Source organism: Mycteria americana, chromosome 4 (genome assembly GCF_035582795.1).
Source record: "Mycteria americana isolate JAX WOST 10 ecotype Jacksonville Zoo and Gardens chromosome 4, USCA_MyAme_1.0, whole genome shotgun sequence".
NCBI classification, from domain to species: Eukaryota; Metazoa; Chordata; class Aves; order Ciconiiformes; family Ciconiidae; genus Mycteria; species Mycteria americana.
Genome location: NC_134368.1, coordinates 27,238,960 through 27,260,078, shown reverse-complemented (window position 1 = coordinate 27,260,078; position 21,119 = coordinate 27,238,960). Strand labels below are relative to the sequence as shown.

The following is a 21,119-nucleotide window of genomic DNA, read 5'->3' as shown; positions in this document are numbered from 1 at the left end:
TGCCAGCCCAGACTTGCTAAATTGCTGTCCCACATAAGCTGAGAGCTAAAGCAGGTACTGGAGACCAATAAAAAGCAGGATTAACAACTTTTCACAGTAAAGCTAGCAACCTTGAATGGAAACATGTAATTAAACTATGCTAGACAAATTTAATTTATAGTGTTTTAATCTATCTCAGAGAAAAGGATCTAACATTTAATAAGTGCCCCGTATAAAATGGGTTTGTGTCACACAATTGGATTTATGAAACAGCAGACCTACTTTAATCTGAAAGAGCAGACCTGCCTTAATCTGTTTAGTAGTTTAACAATATTCTAAAACTAACTTCAATTTTCAGTTAGTTAAATGTGGGTTAAGAAAAAAATGTATCAGTAACAAAAATCTAAACTCACCTGAAGTTGTGGCTTGTGAGGTATCTGATAGCTGCTGGTCTGATGCGAGCAACTCCTCCCTGACTATGGCTTCCTCTTCCCGTGATAACAGAGAGATACGGTTTACCACCAGTCTGCTGGTACTCTGTAACAGCAGGGATTGTAACGGTTAAAATTTTCTCTCAGCAGAGAATTGGCATTCAGTATAACCTTGCCATCCATTCTTCTGAAAACTCTCACTAGTGATTTAGAACTTTGCTTTCCCATGCTGGCTATGCATCTTTTACATAAACATAGCCATTTTTCCCCTCTTCTGAAAAAGACATTCTGAAAAAATATAGTCAAGCTTCTTAAATCTAGATTGCTTGCAATATGCATGTTGTGATCATCACAAAATCCTTCTCATTTCATAGCAGCTTTACTGTTTCTATATCTAATCTTCACTTGGAATTTACATCCTGTGATGTAAATTAAAATTGCAAAATTAAAAGATGTGGGTGTAATTTAGTTACTTTTTAAGTGACACTTCTCTCTATTGTTTCACGTTTTATCTTAAATTAACATGAATAAAGAAATAACATTTTATTGGGTAAAGAAAAGAAGGAAAATATAAATCCACACAGTTTTTGACATCGAAGTCACACTTATTTGGACTAACTTCTGCTACATTGGAGTACATGAATCAACAGATCAACACATCACATGAGCTTTATTAGGGCATCTAGCCCTGATGACAAAAGAAATTGCTCTTCTCCCAGAGATCACAGCAACCTAAATTGATGAAGAGTTTGAAAAAGAGGAAAAAAAATACAAATTAAACTGGATTCTCACAAGCAGCCAAGATTTGCCAGTTTGGATTATCAGTTCACATGACATCTTTCCTCAACTACCCTCTCTCTCTCTCTGTTGCTTAACTTTATATTATGGGTTTTATATTAGTTTACTGTTAATTCTGCCAGCACTAAGTGGCAGGTATTGATCCCTTTCCCATGTATGCACGCTGAAATGAACTTTTTTTTAGATTTAGGTTAATGGATTGAACAGAGAGCCCCCACCATCATTCCAGGACTCCTGATGTAAGTGCAGCTCAGGAAATTTAGTCTAAAAAGCATTACGTTACAGCTTAAAGTATACAAATGTCATTTTTAGGAATAGCAGAAGATAATGCAATTGAATTATCTCTGATGTATATTGAAAGAAAAGGATTATCTAAGGCCCCACTGAACACTTTTGTTTCTACTGGGTGGAGTAGCTGTTTCAAAAAATTAGGTTTGTGCAGTGGTACCTTGCGTAAGAAATATTTCTTATAAAAGCATTCCCAGTGTACATAAATTTATATGGTAAACTAACAATGCGGAAAATGTATCTTTTTACAGCAAGAACACTCATGAAGTACTTGAACACTCTATTGGGAGAAAAAACTGTGCCCTCAAGCAAAACTGTGCAAAACGACATTTATGGAAGCAGCAGTATTCTGATCTCAAGAGATCCTGCTGACAAATTGATATGGAAGTTACTGAAAGATAGCTCAAATCACACACTTTCATGTAAAAGTTGAAGACAATATAATCATTGTGGTTAGTATTCCAACATAATGATTTTTCTTTAGAAAAGCAACATAGTTCTGACAAAGCAATGCAAAGATGACACAAATGTTTGCATTACCACCTCTGTTAAAAATGCCAGGAAGGATAGATCAAGTCTTCAATAAAAAAATAAAAGTAAAGGATAAAACAGAAGGAAAAGGAAGATTGGGGGGGGGGGGGGGGGGGGGGGGGGGGCAAGACAGAGAGCAAAAGGAATCCTTGCCATGTCAAAGAAAAACAATTCCATAGGGGATCTCTCAAAATAAAACAACGCAAAAGCCAGTTGTTTTTACATGTTATTAAATTACATACATTGCCTCTGATATTACCATATATAATTTTTTCTTAGTAGAAAACGAGGAGGAGAATAACTTTTAGGGGACAGGAATTATTAGCTTATTCCTACCTTCACTTTTTTCCTGCAGCACTCTGGACAACTGATTCACAGCTTCATCCACATGGAGACCATGCAGATCCAACACATTCATAGGCAGCAAGGAAGTATTTACTTTCTCAAAGATTTGCACAGCAGCAGCATGGTTGGCTTCTTTCATCTTCTGCTCATGAAGGCGACCCTTTATTCATAAGCACAGCAACTATTACACACCGAAACATAATCTAAGCTCCACACTGGTCGTTGAGTTCAAAATGACAGCACTGGCAGGGTGCTTTTAGCTCACAGTTTGAAGCAGTAAAATTTATAATCACAACAGAACTTCTGGAAGAGGCTCAGCAAGATCTACTCACAAGGAGATTTCATGAAATGTGTTCTTAAGCAACTACTCAAAGCTGGCACAAAGAAGAAATTATAACAAAAGCCTTACAAGAAAGAAAAAAAGCCAGAAAGGCACAAAACCATAAGGTCTTTATGCAAGCTAAAAAGTTACACTCCATGCTGATTTTCAGATTTATTATCCTAACAATAGAATTTTACTTTCTGAAAGTATTTTGCTAAAAATTTAATTAAACAACGTCAGAGAAACTGCCCAACAGCCCAGGAAAAACCTGCTGAGCATTATAGTTGAGGTTAATTCTTCTGAACACAATCCTGAAAAATCAGACAGGCCAAGGGCAAACACTTTTTTTTTTTTTTAAATAGTTGCCTATTAGCTCTCCTAATATTTTTGACAGATCTTTTATGACTGACAAGATCAATACAGTCCCTACTGGAATTAGGGGCAAGGAGCAGTACAGGGTTATTCACATTACACAGTGAACAAGTACCAACTATTTCCCATGAACCTTGAAGTGATAGTATCTGAGAGAACTGAAGCAACAAATTATGTCTTCGAAGATCTGTAGGCACAGTCTGAAAAGGAATGGAAGACTTAACTCCAGGTATTGGACTGACAAGGGCTCAAGAGAACAGAAGTGACAGTCTGTCTTATGCTTTCTTAAATGGATCATCTGAACTGTATTAGTATCAGACCAGAGACACCAGCCCCGTAACTCTCACTTGCAGAGGATTCCCAAGACAGGCTAAGGCCACCAAGCATAAAGTATTTTTCATGAATAAAGGTAGCTTTAGTTTGCCTTTTTATTACCTAAAAGAAAATATATAATAAATTTCCAGATTGTACTTGTTGTTATGGCTAAGAGCAAAAGTAAGACAGGACGTGAAATTATATTTCTATTTAAAATCATGCAGACCTTTGTTTAGAATCTCTCCAAACTTCAAGAATACATAAAAAAAGAACATAAAGAGTTCATTATAAAGACCGATAATCAATATTTCCTACATGCATAGTAACCATCTAAACATTTAGAGTCATACATTATAATAATTGCATGACAGCTTTTTTAAGATAATAAGCAAATTCAAGTGATTCATTATTACATTTTTGTTCTGTCATAATGTAATTCACAGTTTAGAATTAAATGCTTCTATAATGTGAATTCTTACTGAATTTTTATATGCGGTTAGATCAGGGAAAAGCTACAGCCTTTGAAGATATTTGTAACAGAATTCTTAAAAGAGTGGTCTGAATGAAGTGTGAATGGAAGGGTCTCATGTGAAGGCACTGAGAAACCAGTGTACAGGAACGGTTACAAGAACAGTTGATACTTATAATTAATAATATGATCAACAGTAATCAAACTGATATTACCAAGAAATGTGCTTGAATCAAGACCAGAGAGCCTGTGCTCCAAGGCCAGAGCACAAAAGACTGATCAGCAGATCTACACTCCAAAATCAGACGGATAGCAAATCATGGCATACCACACCATGTTTATCCCAACCCGAGACAGGCTGTAGCCATAAAGGTAGTCAGAATGAGGAAGCAAAGACAGCAGGCAGCAATCTTGCCCAAGATTTATGGAGTGTGAAGCAAGCAAGATTCTGAGGCAAAAGATCACATCTGAATACTTGTCTGACTCCTAAAAAGTACTAAAGATGTGTCTAAACACAGTTCATCACCAATTAAGATGAACCCAAGGGACATACAGAGGATTTGAAAACTGATGTTTGTTGCAGTCTATGAGTGAACCTGGCCAGACCACACAGACACAAATCTTGGTGCTTACAAGTATGTGGATGCAAGAGTGAGATCTATGAGAAAATGAGCATGTGTGATTAAGCACCAAATATTATCTTTCATGAGGTCTTGCACTGAATTTGGTTATGTTAGCGTCCTGTATTAGTATCATTACTAGTGAAAGGGAGTTTACTTGTAAGGTGATTCTCAATATAACACTTATACAGGGAACAGTAATTGAGTGAATTTATCAACTCTAGTAGGCACAATGTTTTTCTTATCACTTCCAATTCAGTATTTAAGTACCTCTCTAAATTCAGGCAAAAAGTACAATGTTTACATTTACCTGATGTGCATAAAATGCTGCCACAGGCTTCATACCCATGCGATAGGCCTCCCCAGCCTTTTTCAAACACTCCTGTCTCTTTTGCTGGTGACAAAAAGCTTCTGCTCTTAAATCATCATATTGTGGATACTCAAATTCTTGAAATATTTCATTCAAAGGATCATCCTCTTCCTTATTTTTTTTTGCCTGTAGGAATTTGCAATGTTGAAGCTAAGTATGCGTTGTGGGGTGTTTTCATTAACATAGCTTTGGATGTGCTTGTAACTACTATTTAAAAGAAAATAAAAATACCTTCTTCTCCCGGTTCTTTGCAGCACTGTAGGAAGAAACAATTTCATTTTGCTGAACACTTTCTTGAGCTATAACTGTTTTTACAGGATCTGCCTCCAGAACACAGTTCAGAAACTGTTCAGTTTGTTCTAAAGAGTAGCTGTAAAGGATAAGTAAAATCTGTGACTTTACAAATACATTAATAACTGCTACATTTATTAAAATGCATATTACAAACCTTGATATTGTTACAGAAATAGATGACAATGGAAATAAAGCACTGGAATGGAATTTTCCACCTTATTACAAAAAGGCTTGCAGACTCACTGTACTGCATTACTGGCATCAACACACATGCAGTCTTGGTTGATTGAAACATAACTGAAGGGCACTTGAATATTAAAAGGACAATGAAATACTAAAGTAAATTGCATCCTACCTTAATCAAACAGGCATTAGTTTAGAAGTAAATACTGCTTTTTGGGCTGGAAAAGTTACTTCATCTTAAATCTTCTCTGGTCAGGGTTAGATAGTACAAACTAGTTTAAAACTAGCTCAGTTTTCTGAAACCATTATGCAGGAAAATCCTTGTATTTCCAGTCAAGCTTTGTTATTAAATTTAATGAAATAAGAATAGGACATCAGTTGCCATCAGATTTCTAATAAGCTCTCTTTCTTCTTTATTCTTCTTGCTGTTCAGTAAGCAGACAAGAGGAAGACTGATCAAAAGTAAAGATAGATTTTGGGAAAGGCAACACTATGAAGAGAATTTAGAATGTGAAAAACAAGAGATGGCGAAATGTTTGAGCTGTAGAGATGGATGAAGGACTTATTTTAAACATCCCACAAGGAAAGGCTTTGGTAACAAGCTGGACAAGCAGAAAGACTGACAAGTAGGCATGCAAACCCATATGCAGAGACAGATATTCAGTTGGCCAAGGATGAAAAAAGAAGTTTCTCTGGAAAAAAGTTCAGTTCTCAGGAACTTGGATTTAAGAAGGTAGCCACATTCCCCAGAAATATAATGCAGAAAAGAGAAAGAGAATGTCAGCAGGAAGAGATGGAGAGATTGCTCATTCCTTCAGAGCTACTGTAGTAACCAGGAAAGTACTCACAGTTAACATCAGGTGATGGTAGTTTTCCTCTTGGGCAGATGACATTTTCTGTGAACCCGCTGTTACCACCCCCACTAATTTTTCCCACTTGATTTAAACCTCAGCTCTAGAGGAAATACACAGTTCCACTGACAGTCAGTCAGATGTCAATAGCCAGAGACGTTCCTCCCCCAATGAGAGAAACAAGTCTACACATAGAGTTTTTAATGCCCTTTTTGCTTTCAAGACCAGCTAGTTTTGCCTTTATTTAGATCTACAAAAAGTGTACTAATCTGGAAAAAGCCATTCTTTAGCAGTATCTTAACTCTTAATATTTAAGACAGTAGCTGTGCACTAGAGTGTGTTACTGAGTACCATCTTTACAAAGAGCTTTAAAGATTTCTTACTTGTTGTCCTTGAAGACATCCATTAAGAAATTTTGATTAATAGTTGGAAACATCTCAAAAAGTTGCTTCTCCTTTAGTTTAGCGGCACAGTCTTTTCTAGCCATAGAAGGAACACGATTCTACCCAGAAGACAAAGGAAAAATATTACAAGTTCTTGATTATACAAAATATAGTAACAGCGGAGCCAATCCAACTTTTCTGTTATTTGTTAAGATTTTAAAAAATATCTACTTAGTAGTTATGCACCCACAGCAATGACAACATGCCAATATCAGCCTGCCCCCCTGATTTGATGAGAATAAAGAAGGGGCAGGTGACTTGTATTATACACCACTGCAGTACTCTGCAGTCATTTGAAGTGACTCAGCTGGAGCTCCCTCACAACTTGGACAAAGCAAAACGAAGATTTTTTAGGAGGAATTTAAGTTTTGGAATACATTGCCTGCTAGTCTATCTAGTCCAATGCTAAGCTTGTGCAAAGTCCACCTCTCTATACTCTATATTGAGGGCCTGGGGTTGAAACAACATTTTATTATTAAACAGCATAAACAATTTTGTTTTGGTGTATCTGAAGCTGCACTGTAATAAATATTCATATTTGTGAAGTCATGCTGAGAAGAAAACATAAGTAGAGCCCAGAATAAATCGGACTGATCATTCCAATACTCAGATTTAAAAAAAAAAGTGGTCAAAACAAAGCCAAGCTTCATGAATCCAAATTGAAAATAAAGCTGCGGGCATCACCGTTCTTATCATCAGTAAGCCACATACATGCAGCTCAAAGAAAAAAAATCCACAAGCCATTCTTTCAAAGTACAGGCTAATCCATCGAACTTGCTATACCAGTAGAAACAAAGCTCCTCTTTTTTAGGACAGCTACTTATCAGAGACAATTACAAATAAACATGCCCGTTCTGAACAACTGCTGGGCAGTAGAGGGCAGTATTATGCACACGCCAGCCAGACACAGCATGGGAACTGCGTGGAAGGTACAGAATTAATAAAAATCTTTTCAAAAATTACTCTTTTCTGACAAGTGGGTACAGCAACCTGTTTGAGATTAACCTCAACTACTTCTTGTAATGTCTCATCTGTTAGGAATGTTGTGGGTTCTCCTTACAAAAAACTATTAAAGTCAAGTCAATCCACTTCTAAACAGACAAGGCATGGAGCTAATTAAGAACTTTTTCTGTACTGCTTTCCCAATAAAAAGTGTGGGAAATCACACTGATGTTTGGTTTTAGGTGAGCAATCAAAAAAAAATTCAACCAAACACAAATGCTAACCTGTATAGTGAAATGCACCATGATCTGTTTGTGGAACAATCAAAATATTACATTTTAAAATGAGATTTATATTTCTAAAACAGAAATATCTACCACAAGCAAACTCCTGTATCACAGTAATCAACAATACTAATTGGCATGCACTTGTCTGACGAATTCAGGCTGTAATCAGCAGCACAAAGATGAGTCACCAGATATTCTGCTTCATTAATAGTAACGTATTTAAACTGCTTAAAAAACTGGTGCTATTCATACCAGGTCCTGTTTCTCCTGCATAGCTATTTCTTCAGAAATTATTTGTCTGAGAGAAACTTTCTGAATCTGAGCATTCCAGTGATCCATAAAAGGAAAAACGTCTGATGTTGTTGGTTTTTTAGTCTGTATCTCATTAGACAAGCCTGAAACCCAGCTCATTTTTTTCTTCTGTATTTTACTGTCTGCATTCGGAGATAACAGCATTCCTGAGTCATCTGTATCTATCTGCTGAATCACAGTAGGACCTTCAAAAGCAATAAAAATGAGGTGACAAATAAAACAATTATTAGCTTATTTATACAAGCAAAGCCAAAATAATTAAGCTAAGTTTTTCAACCTAGGTGGTTTAGGTTTTGTTAAAACAGTATCATTAATACTAAAACAGAAAACAACACATTGTTTTCACCTTCCTCACTTCTATTTTCCAAGACTGTCTGATCATCTTTATCTATTTTGTAAAACAAAAGCAAACCATCAGACTCCCTCACCAAATTTTCAAGTGCCAAGGCATATCTTACAGCTGTAAACTACCTTGCACATACGTTACGTGGGGAGGTTTGTTTGCTTTTGTAGAAGAATTATTGACTCATGTGTTTACATGTTTATCTGCCTTTCCTCTACAACTTAAGGACAGATGCTTAACAATCTGGTTTTACACTTCTATAAGTTAATGCAAACAGCACTGTTTGGTCATTGGAGAGTGGAGAGTTTGCACCCACACTGCAATCCAAGTCTTCACCCAGGTCCCATGCAAGAGCAGTGGGGTTCTGCTGTAGAGGGACATTTCTTCTGGCAGCTGAATGAGAACTAGACTGCTAGAGATTGTAAAACTTTTTGAATGAGGACATACATCCTCCTGCTACAATCAGTTCTTCTGACAAGGACAACAACGTGTGAATGTTGTATTCCTGACCTCCTTCCCTCACCTGCAGAAATCTTACACTGCTAGTAATTCTCTGGCTGCACCTTTTCTTGCCACAGAGATTACAGAAGTCCTACCAAACAGCTGTTTGATCCAGCCAGAGCTTCTCTTTAAGTTTGCTGAAGTACACAAAATTATATGCTTTTTGCTTGCATCTACCTGGGACTAGTCGTTCTGCTTATAATGAACTACTTCCTTCCCCCCACACCTCTGTAAGAAAATGGTAAATGGAACCAAGGGCAATAAATAAAAACTTAGCTTAATAAATGAATCCATCATTTTTCAAAAGACAGAATATTTGCAACCTTACCGAAGTTTCAAAGAATTAAATATTTTTATAATGAGAATTAAGTATTTTTACAATTAGGATAAATACATAGCATACCTTCTGCAGACAACATACATGATTCATCTCTCCTCTGACGCTTCTAAATAAAAATAGTAAAACCATGAATGTTATAAGTTAGCTATAAATTTTGCAGTGAAACTTCGCAAGTGTTATCTTCTAAGTAAACCAGCTTCAAAATAATGTCTCACAGTATTTCTCAAAAGGTATCTTAAAAGAAATACATTTAAGAAAAAAAAAATAATTACAACATGAAGTTTAAAAGATAGAACTATCTTTCCAAAAACACATCAAACTAGAGGAACATGCCCCACTGCTAAGATTTCATAACCTTACCTAAATAAACCAAACAAAAATTTTGCCAGAAAGCATTCCAAGTTTCCTAAGTCTATGAAGGAACGGAGATTAGATACTTTTTTCAATTAATGTACATGGAGATGTTTTGTATACATAATTACACATGAAAGAACTCTTCTTACATGTCAAAAAGCCAGTAATGATTTTTGGCCAGTGGAATTTTTGATCAATCTTGTAGTGAAACTGTGCATTATGATCCTTCTTTTTTAAGAATCTTGGTTTTGTGATGGGGCACTCATTACATGCAGTTTCTTCATCTCTTAAACCATGTTTCAACAGCTCTGATGATTATGATATGCTGATATACTCCACATATTTTACAAACTACTATTGTATTTTATCATTGTTCTCACAAAGATACTTACACCTTACAGATATAGACCAACACATAAGGAGACAAATGGTCTGACAAAGCGCAAGCATGCCATACCATATCATAAGCAAGAAATCCACTAACCAGAATAGATTCTTTCCATTTTTCATGAATCACTCTTGCCAAATTCAGATCAATGTGAACCACACAATCCTCAACAGTTAGTGATCCTTATCGAAGAAAGAAAATATATTCATTAAAGCATTTAATAAAAACTTATCTGAACAATTAAAGTACAGTACCCTAGACTTATTAATTTGAATTCTGGAGATTCTGCACAAACTGTCATTCCTGAAAAAAACTTCAGCAACTGCCAAGCTAAAAAAAAAAAAAAAAAAAAGCATTCCACACAGAATTCATTATCTGGTGTTCAAAAACTCAGGATAGGAAAAAACAAGTTAACGTTAATTGTATCTTGTTGAAATATGACTACCTGAACGACTCCTGTTTTCCATTTTTCTAGCAGAACCTTCTTCTACAAAGCCACTGTTAATTTACAACCACAGTTTCATTCGTGAAACTGTGATTCCCCTTATTTTATTGAAATCCACAGGCAACTGCTTTTATGTAACACAACATACCTGCCACTGCCCAACAGCAGTCACATCCCTCCTTTCAAACACACAAACTCAGAGAAACAAACTCCAAGTATCCCCTCTAACTCTAAGGGAAATGGCAGGAATTATCATGGTATCATAACGATACATCTTTTCCCTAAAAGATCTTTCTGATATTGTTTCTCAACCCTTTCAAAAATAAAAGGGCAAGAAGAACATACATATGAAATTAAAAGGCAGGGCAATAAAAATTCAGACACAATAAAACACCTTTCTGCTATCAAAAACAAATTTTTTTTTTTGAGGAGGTAGGCATGGAAGGCAAAGAGGCCAGCAGTCAAACCCACCAATAAAACAGGTATCCAGGGTTTCATATCAAGTAATCTTCAAGAGAAGAGAGAAAAAAAGAGAAAAGAAAAAAAAGAGAGAAAACAAGCAAGCTATATATTCCTTGTGTTTTCTTTTCTTCCTTTTTGCATCAGCCTTTAACTTGTGATGCATGTTTAAGCTGCTTATGGCTTCCTTCATCATAGTCTCTCAGCAAGACTAGTCTGTTTTCATCTTTTAAGTATAGCTGCACTTTATCTTCTCTCTAAACCATTCATCTTCTCCTTCCCCAATTTCGCTGATGCCTAAAAGCTTTCTTTTTTTCTTTCTTTTTTCCTAACAAGTCATAATTTGCATCTTCCTCATCACCTTAATATCCCTTCAGAGTTTGAATATAGGCTCAAAGGCCTGTTGCTCAAAAAGCAAATAAGCCAATATATTTTTCTTATGCTTTTAAAGTACGTGCATATACAAAAAGACAAAGGCAGAAGGTAGCACTACTGCATTTATATTTTTTGCCACGCTTAGTTCAGTTCCATTTTTGGATTAATAAAAGCAAACAACAGTATCACAAGGAATTGTGCAAATCTGTTCCCTAAAAATCAAGCATGAAGGGAAAAAAAACCACAGGCAAAGGAAGAAAGGTTTTCTTACCCAAACTGAGTTTTTTCATAAAAATATGGATATAATTCTGCCCATACCTGCATCAATGCCAACAGGCCCAAATATTTCTTTCAATTGGAGTGCCAGTTCAGGAGGTAACGTTAGTTCTAGGCAATCTATATTGAAGGCTGCACGTGATGCTGGTATAGGGCTTTGTATCTTCGCTTTAGTTTCATCCCAGCTTGGAGTTTCAATTTCTTCTTTACCACATATCTCTCTGGAACTCCCCTGGGTTTCTTTATCTGTCTTCAGTTCTTTATCATTCCTAGGACCCATCAGAGGTGCATGATCCATTTCCAGTAACAAAGCAGGCACCTCAGAACTCTCTGCATTGCTTTCTGAAAGGTTACTGTCACTTTTGTTATTTAATTCAAATTTCAAATTGGTAGAAGTTGTGTTAGGACCATGAGGCAAAGTCATGGGTATACATAAACCTGCATCAAGTTGTGAGACTGATGGCTTGCTTATAGTTTCTTCAACAAGACTCTCAGACTCTATCTTCTGCTTTCCTGAAACGGATGGCTCAATGATACCTGCTGCTGAGCTGCCTGCATCAGTTCTAGGGGCTGCATCTCCAGAATTTTTCAGTTCTGCCAAATCATTCAGTGAGGTAGCAGTCAACAAGTCAGACACATCAGCATCTGTCACAGTTGCCTTGGTAGCCCTACTTTCTGCAATGCTGAGTAATGAGTTCTTGTCTTCTGAAGGCTCAGAGATATCACCAGCCCCAATTAACTGCAGCATTTGTTCGCAGTCTTTGAGATTCTCACCATAGTTTGTACTTGCCTTGAAATCAAGGTCTGCAACAACTGGTTCAGCTTCTCTTACTTGAAAGCATTCAGTATCAACATCTTCGCATAACTTTTCATCAGAGTCTAACAGCAGACCTGTGGCCCAGTCTATGTCTTTGTTACATCTTTCATACAGATCTTTCAGAGCTTCAAATGAAACAGACTCAAAGAGCTTACATAGCATATTTAGCTTTTCAGACTCATCAATATTGGTAAGTTCACTTTCTTCCACAAATGTACTTTTATCATACGTAACTCGATAGGGTATTTTTTCTTGAGAATCTGAGGCATTATCTACGTCTTTGGGTTTGAAGCCATCTAGTCTGCCATGCAATACTTTGGTAGTCTCAGGAAAAAGCATTTTCTTTTCTAATCTCCACAAGAGAGCAAAGTCCTGTGAGTCAGTCTGTGTATGGCTACTTTTTTGTCTACATGAGCATGTGTCATGTTTCTCTTCTGCTGCGTTAAGCATAGACAAGTGTTCCTCTTCTTTGGGATGGGGCAAATTGTTGTTTGTAAAAGTGAGGGCTAATTTGTGATGTTTTCTCATTCTCTTATTTTGCTGGGGTTTTTTCTCAGCTACTGTTTCAGGTTGGTGTATATGCAAACTCTTTGTATCCGGTTGCTCTGCAGTGTTCACAGGTGTCCCACGAAGCACGTCTACGGTCTCAAGAGCATTTCTATTAATGTCACCTTCAGTATTTTTACCCTCATCAGACTGATTTAGACTTGTCTTTCTCATTCTTCTTGACCTTTGTTGTCTCTGTTCTAATGAGCCTGAGACAGGCCAATGTCCTATCATTTGCAATTCCGGTGTGGCTTTATCTGAACTAACAGAGGAACAGCTAGAGGCTAGATTTTCTTCCTCATGTCCTTTTTCAACAGTACAGGTCCCAGGCAGGCCCGCTTGCTCTTTACCTAACTCAGGATGCTGCTGACTGGGAGTTTTACCTTCCGTATTGCTCTTCAAAGAAGATTTTTCTAGTCTTCTAGCTCTTTTGACTCTCTGTCCCATTGTTTGTTCTACAGGCCAGTCACCCAGAAAGTTTAGTAGTTCTGGTTTTCCTGACATGTCAAAAGCTGAACTGCTTCGCTCCACTATGTTACTACTTTGTGTTGATTTTGGTTCCATACATATTTCACCAGATTGTTCAACTTCAGTTTGAACTTCAAGAATTGTGTCATCACTGTGTTCCTCAACTCCTCCTGTATGCAAGCACACAGTCTCTTCAGTCATGATCACATCAACCTCCTCCATTTCTGTTTCAGTATTTTTTTCTATTTTTTCTCCCTTTTCTTCTTTCTTCTCCAAGGGCAGTTCTTTTTCTACACAACCTGGTAAATAAACATCCGAGTCATCTTGAACAGTGCTGTTCTCAGAATTGTGTTCCACTGAGTTATTTTCCATTTCTTTTTCCTCTTTCTGAAAATATTCAGGATCACAATTACTTTCTAATGTTAGAGAAGTACTGGGAAAAGTTTTCTCATCTTCAGCTAATTCAAGAGGCTCCATATCAGAAGCAAAAGGTTTTTCTTCCTTTACATCAGAATGTGCCCCTCTCTTTCTGAAAGACAAATTGGAATGAAAGATAAACCCATTTCAAACCTTCTTTAAGCACTTGTCCACATTTTAAATTTTGGCTAAATATTTAATATTTTCAAATTATAGACCAGAAACCACCTTTTAGGACACTAATAATCCAGCTGGAGAACTCTAGTGAGAGGAAAACAAATTTAAGATGACTTAGCCCTAACCTCAACACTCCTTTATAAAAAAGGAGCTAAGCAAAGCAGAACTTTCCTTGGTAAGTATCCCCTTTTTACTTCAGCATGGGGCTAAGAATGCTTTCTCAGGAGTCTGTTTTCCCCCATTCCCAGCATTCAGTTATGTACTGAAGCACTGTGCTGCCAGACATTTCCTCCTTCAGATCAGCAAACCTGGTAAATAATGCTTTTATTTAATGACTGTTGCTCTCTCCTGATGGCTCAATGCTAAAGAAAGTCTAGAAGTTACCTAGGAGAGGACATGCCATTTCTTGTCATACCATTTTTCACAATCAACTACATTCCATTAATTATCAGTGCCCACTTCATTTCAAATACATTAAGCATGCAAAAACCGAATGAAATAATAACTACAATAAAATCTGATTTCCTATGCATTGTTATAATGCATATACAGCATTATTCAGATTAACCACTACAAAACAGTTGTGTGTACAACCAACATAAACCTAGACAAGTCTAAAATATACTCAAGAGCAAGTAGGTAACTTGTTACTACTGCACGAAGAATCCACCTTCTACCACAAAGACATCATCTAATACCAACACACGGACTCAGAAATAGTGATTTGCTTGTATTTGGGACTACATTCTTCTGAAAAACATTTTATAGATTTTAAGTGTTTTGTATGTACAACATACATCCAACAGCACATTTCTAAGACAAGAGAAAGTCAACCAAGATTGGCTTATTGAAAAGTAACAGACAGCCATACTGGGAAGTTTTCAAAAAGCATCGGAAAGTTGACTAGATCCCTTGGCTGCTCATCTCTAGAAATCCTGAAATTCTTAAAAATTAAGAAAACTATGTGGTGTAGTTCTTTTTATTATTTAACTGATTTTTTTAATGCACTCACTGCATTAAAGCATTATCCAGGTTCCATTGCTAAGAAGTTTGAATTTTTAGCATTTTATTTGAAACTACAAAGCTAGTAAAAGAATCTAACCTATGACTTTCCTCCTGACAAGGATCTTCACTCCAGCCAGCAACTTCTGATTTGTCTGGGACTGAAGAATCCAATATTGAACTAACAGTAAGGCAGTGTTCGTACTGTTCCAACATTCTTTTGATCTTTTCTTTAGATACACCATGAATGTTTCGCCTATGAATTAAAAAAAAAAATTTGAAAAAGAAACATTTCAGATTTGTATATTACAATGACAGAAGAGAATAATTTAATAATAATTTAATGATAATAAGTTTACAGCAAGACTAACCAGGGAATTCAGGGGGCCACGGCAAAAGCTGTGTAACAGCAATTCTTTCTGTATCAGTGCACTAAGGCATTCCAAACAGGGAATCTCAGACAAATCATGGCTCCACTTGACTTCTCCACCCCACCTGGTGGCCCTGTTCTGCAACAGGATGTTTTGCTTAATACTAAAACTGTACCAATAATGCATCTTCTTCAAATAAGTATCAGAAACACACCATATCAGATCCTGACAGTGATGCAGGATATCAAACTGGGTACGGAAAATTTCTGAATTCAGTCTTCCTTCTCTGGTTTTACTAAACTAAGAACTCTTTGAGCCTTGAGGAAAACCTATTCACCTATTATTCTGGACACCCTTTGGCTAGGAATTTTCACTGACTCTCTTAAACACCAACTAGCAACGTGCTTTGCAGCAGTTCCACCTAGAATATGTGAATCCTGCCAAGGATGGCAAAACAGAAATTGAAGGTACAGGAGAAAATGTTTAAATTCTATTTTAGGAAAGAAAATAATCTTCCTTACCTCACTTGAAAAGTGGCCAACCTTAAGCTAAGCATGCAAATTCAGATGACAACAGATATTATGAAATCACAAAATAATTTACGTTGAAAGGGACCTCTGGAGGTCACATAGTCCAACCTCCTCAGAGGAGGTACAGTTAGATCAGGTTGCACAGAGCTTTGTCTTGTCCAATTCCAAATATCCCTAGTGACTGAAAGTCTACAAACTCTCTGGGCAACCTCTTTCAGTGCCTGACCACCCTTTCAAAGTAAGTTTTGGGCTTTTTTTCTTTTATGTAATCAAAATTTCCCATGCTCCAACTTTATCTTTGTTTTGTCCTATCCCTGCAGAATTCTCAAAAGAGATCTTTTTAGTCTTCTCTATAACCTCCCAAAAGGTAGCTGAAGACAACAATACAATCCTTCCTTAACATTCTCTTCTTAAGGCTGAACAAACTACTCTTGCTTAATTCAGTATCATCTGCAAATCTGCTGAGAGTGCACTCTGTCCCAACATCCGAGTCATAAAAAGGAGATTAAATAGTTAGTAGTGGCTCTAGTCCCTCCAGGATGAATACATCAGCCTCCTCTTGGACTTTGAACCACTGGTCATACCCTTGGAACCTGGCATCCAGCCAATTTTCTAGCTACCTTATTATTCACTTACATAGGGTTTATGTCTTGCCTATTTTGGCTCTATAATTGTGTAGAAGGTCCTGCTAAAGAAGAGGTAAACAACAATGGTGATGCACAGGGGTTTGTTCCTCTCAGGCCATGAGGTGCTGATTGCCTTAAACTCAGTGACAGCAGAAACATTTCAAGTAAGGCAACAGACCCACTGGATGCAAAAACAGCCCCAACCTGACATCATTTTTGCAACCTCAGGAACCCAAAGGATCAGTCACTGTACCTTAAATGCAAAAGAATTGCAATCATGAAAACATTACATAATGTCTATTGCTAATAGTATCTTTTGTATGTAATTAAAGTGACAGAAAAAAAATTCTCATAATACATATAAAAACCCACAAAAGTTAATATTGTAGGAAAAAAAATATTAAAAAACTTATTATCGCAAAAATCTTGACTGATATCTTGCTACTTCACCAGCCACTGTACTAAGCAATACCTTTTTAAAAATCATAGTTCATACACTGTGAAAGATACACAATCTAATATAAATTTTTCCTTTACATTCTTACCTTTCAAGTTCTTTTGGTTTAAACTTCCACCAAGTGTCTGGTTCTCGGAACATGACTTTGTATTTGAACTGCTGAGCCTGAATAAAACAGATATAAAACAGAACAAGGCACATCACCTATTTCTTATTTCTGTTAAAAAGCATACAACATGTATAGCCTGCTTTAAAGAAGTTTTTTGTATTTTTCGAAACCAATTAAACATTTGGAATAACATACTTTTGTTCAGTGTTTCACTTCTGATTATATAAATGGAGATTTTTAAAAACATGTATATGCATCTCTTACTGTAAAATTAAATGTGTGCCATGATCACAGGAAAGAAAAAAAAAAAATCACTATTTTATATCATCCCTTTAAATATTCTACCTCCTCTGAGTTAAAACTGCAAAACATCTCCTCTTTCCAGGTATAGTATGCACATGTCTACACAGCCTCTCCAAGACGGAGAGAAGCTCACTGCTTACATTCAGAGCTGACCAGATGCAAGCCAGTTCCAAAACAAGCAATACAGTTACATTAACGCAGCTATTGTGGACAGCCTTCCTGCCATATGGGAAACTTGAGCAGGCTGTAAGTAAATGGTCCTTATATGGTCTAGTCTCATCATGACAGAAAAGGAGCCCAAAGTCTAATCAGGAGAAACACTGTGAGTATTGTGCCATTTCTCCCTGTTCCCGTTTTCAGAAAAAATTCTTATCACCTTACCAAACCCTGCACTTCCTGGAAGAACTTTAGTTGTCTCTTTATTTCAGTATACAGCAAAATCAAGGACTTAATTTATGAAAGAACTGTTAATCTGACAATTGTTAATAAATGTAAGGATAATAAAATAAAAAATATTAATAAAACGATCTGTGCGTTTATTAATACATGTTTATTAATACACATTTATTAATACACGATCTGTGTATTATTAATAAAAACGATCAGGTCCCACTGTTCACTAATCCATTACCACATGCAGCATATGTAGAGTATCTGCTCAAAAGCTGTCAGTTCTACATACTACACTCTCTGATATGTTTCTATACCATGGTAGGAGAAATCCCAGATCTACTTTATAATATTTCTTCCAATATATTATTTCTGTTAATCAGAGCCAATTTTATAAAATAATGCAGTTCTGTAAGCGTAAAAAAATTATGCAAACTACCAACCAAAATGACAAATGATCAACAGCAAAATAAGAGCTAGAGTCTAAAAGTGCTGATGCCCATTTAGAAACAATTAAGTGAAAAGGTGAGAAGCTCCAGCAAACTGGAGTATGAGAAACCTATAACAGAGTTCACCAAGTTATTTAAATCATTAAACGTAACTTTGGAAGTTAAATGTAGATTATATTTACTTAGTACTAAATAAAAGCTGGTCACTTTTAGTCACTAAATAAAAAGCACTATACTACCAACATAAAATAGTGCAGGTGCATTATTTTGATTACATCACTTCAATAAAAATTATTAAGTAAATCTGCATAACTTCAAGCAAGCTAGCAACATTTGATAACTCTAGCCGTCTAACTGGTCAGCTGGTATCTCCCTCTATGTCATATTTAGGACGAAACTAAGATTGAGTTTTCAAGTTTCATGGAGCATCAAACATCGCTCTTATTAATTAGTGCTGATTATATTTTAAGAGTAGCTTATAATTTTACTGATCATACAAAAGAGGAACAGAATTCAGATTCCTCAACAACATTTATTTTTGCTCCCAAGTGCAAAGCAGCTGGCTTTGTCACTTGGAAACTAGGCCAGGTCAATACTCAGACGTGCACAGAATATGACACTGGGTAATATGATTCCATGTAACACTTTATTTTCACTCCAGACTTCCTTGTGGAATAACAGCTAGACTGAGAAAGACATCTCATTTTAAAACATATGTTGTTGCCATGTTGGTCAATAATCCCTTTTCACATGGATCAAATTGTAATACTAACCAAAGTAACATAAGGCTTCATCTCCCATGCTTGTATGTTTGTGTTGTCGATTATTATAGGAGAGATTCTCATTTCAAATGCTTCTTTGGCTGAAAGACACATGTGTACAAAAGAATGTGATATAGTTAATTCCATTATAATAGGGTGGACACATAATATTTATAGTAATTATCTAAATGTGTAATATTTAAAAGTAGATAATCCATGATGATTAACCACTGTGTAAAGAACTCTTGCCACAGCGTCATCTGTTTCAAGGCCCTCTTTTATTTTAGAAATCCCCCCCTCACATGTAAAGCTACTGAGATATAGCATTATTCTTTTGAATTAGCGTATGTATGATAATCAAGGAATGAAAATGCAGATGTAAAATGCACCAAGATGACAAATCAATCATTAAATTAAACTAAAAAAAACTACATGATCACCTTAAAGTGGACTTCTTTGTTGCATACAAAATTCTTGGCTTTATAACAGTCTTAAGATTAGTCCACTCTGTAAACTGTATAAAATATGAAAAATCAAAAGAATTATTGTAATTTAAATACACAGTAATGAAATGTTTAGAATCACTAGCTTTGAGAAACAGCACCATGTTTTTGTAGCTATGTTACAATGCGTCTGAACAATCAAAGTTATAATTGAATCACACATTTCTTATTAACCCATTTCTCCACTAGTTAGAAATTTGACAGTAGAAAAGTGATCATGGTTCAAATTTAGCAAATAAAAGCTTAAAGAGAGTTGTTCTGTGGTGAGCTTAGTGGGAGCCACTATCAAAAAATACAATGATTATGGGGGAAAAACACCCACATTTATTCTGTCTTGCTCTTATAATTTTGTTTTAAATTTGCCAACAATTTAGTTCTCAAGAGAAAAAAATAATCAAGAGCAGGAAAATATCTGTGTAAGTGTTATTTGTATCAACATCCTCATTACTTATTGCATATGCATATATAATGGCTCATCTCAGAAGAAATATTTCTGGGTGATGGTACAGATCACCATTCCAGAAATGGGACACACAACCCAAAATACATACCATGGTGAAATCTGAGGACAAAACAATCTTTTGACAAAGACACTGGCATTTTTAATTGCAAAACACACAATGGACAGATGACTTTGGAGTTTGTGCTCATATTCTTTTTCCACACATATATTAAAAAATACTTCTGTGATGGGATAAATGCTTGTCCTGTGACACAGGCATTACAAGACAGGCAGCTTTTTAAACAGCACACAAGCATCGAACTGTAAACAAGCAAGCTAATCCCTTATTTATTTCTCACCTCGTTTCCTGTTCCAGTCATGTGCTTCCTCTAAGCAATCGGGATCATAATGGTATTGTCCATGTTTATAAAAGTAATCATCAGTACTAAGAATGATTCCACCTGGGTTATCCTCAAGCAAAGTCCTGTGAAAGATCAAGAAGTAAATAGCTTTTCCGCCTTCTCCTCCCCAGCCCTGATATCTGATACCATACATACATGTATTTAGTCTCTTGCACAAAACCAAGATTATTTGGAATGGAAGCAGCAAATTTAGGTAAGGGAATAAAATCATCCTCCAGGCAGAAATTATCTATAACAATTTCGCCCTGTTTCCAAAGGCTGAGGATATCTAGGGGAAAGAGGTGACAGAGGTTCCCTACAAGTCTCATTTTAAAACAACAAGGGAGGTATTTTTCCATCTACATCTAGTGACATACTTTCACAGTGACAAATACACATGCAGTCTTAATTGCGCCAAATATTTCAGGTGCCAGCCAAAGGAGTATGCGCTCAATCTAGACTTTTGGAGAGTCAGAAAAGAAATCAAGAATTCAACCCAAGAAGCTGCACGTGTACTACTTACACAAAAGAATTCCGGCAGTGGAAGGAGAATTTCTGCCTATAAAGAGCTGGCATATTTCCATCCATGTTATTGGAAGGAAACACCCAAAATGAACAGGGACTGGAAGAACACAGCAGACCTAATACTACTGTAATGATCCTCTGCTGACATAAACTCCTTTGGCCAGTGACAGACAGAAGTTAAAGCTAACCCCT

The 21,119-nt window shown here is 36.3% G+C and overlaps 1 protein-coding gene across 5 annotated transcripts in view; it reads right to left on the bottom strand.

Annotated features, from left to right (window-relative positions):
* N4BP2 (NEDD4 binding protein 2) overlaps positions 1-21,119 on the bottom strand; it is a 61,972-nt gene that overhangs the window by 4,621 nt on the left and 36,232 nt on the right. For 4 of the 5 annotated variants that reach the window (XM_075499960.1, XM_075499959.1, XM_075499962.1 and 1 more), the window contains 13 exons: positions 20,361-20,485; positions 19,069-19,157; positions 17,133-17,209; positions 15,161-15,316; positions 11,676-13,993; positions 10,175-10,260; positions 9,400-9,442; positions 8,093-8,337; positions 6,552-6,670; positions 5,072-5,210; positions 4,781-4,990; positions 2,364-2,532; positions 393-516 (listed from right to left, as the gene is read on the bottom strand). In XM_075499960.1, coding sequence (XP_075356075.1) covers positions 393-516; positions 2,364-2,532; positions 4,781-4,990; positions 5,072-5,210; positions 6,552-6,670; positions 8,093-8,337; positions 9,400-9,442; positions 10,175-10,260; positions 11,676-13,993; positions 15,161-15,316; positions 17,133-17,209; positions 19,069-19,157; positions 20,361-20,485 — 3,900 coding nt within the window. The remainder of the gene's footprint in view (positions 1-392; positions 517-2,363; positions 2,533-4,780; positions 4,991-5,071; positions 5,211-6,551; positions 6,671-8,092; positions 8,338-9,399; positions 9,443-10,174; positions 10,261-11,675; positions 13,994-15,160; positions 15,317-17,132; positions 17,210-19,068; positions 19,158-20,360; positions 20,486-21,119) is intronic. The other variant, XM_075499963.1, reaches the window with a different exon arrangement.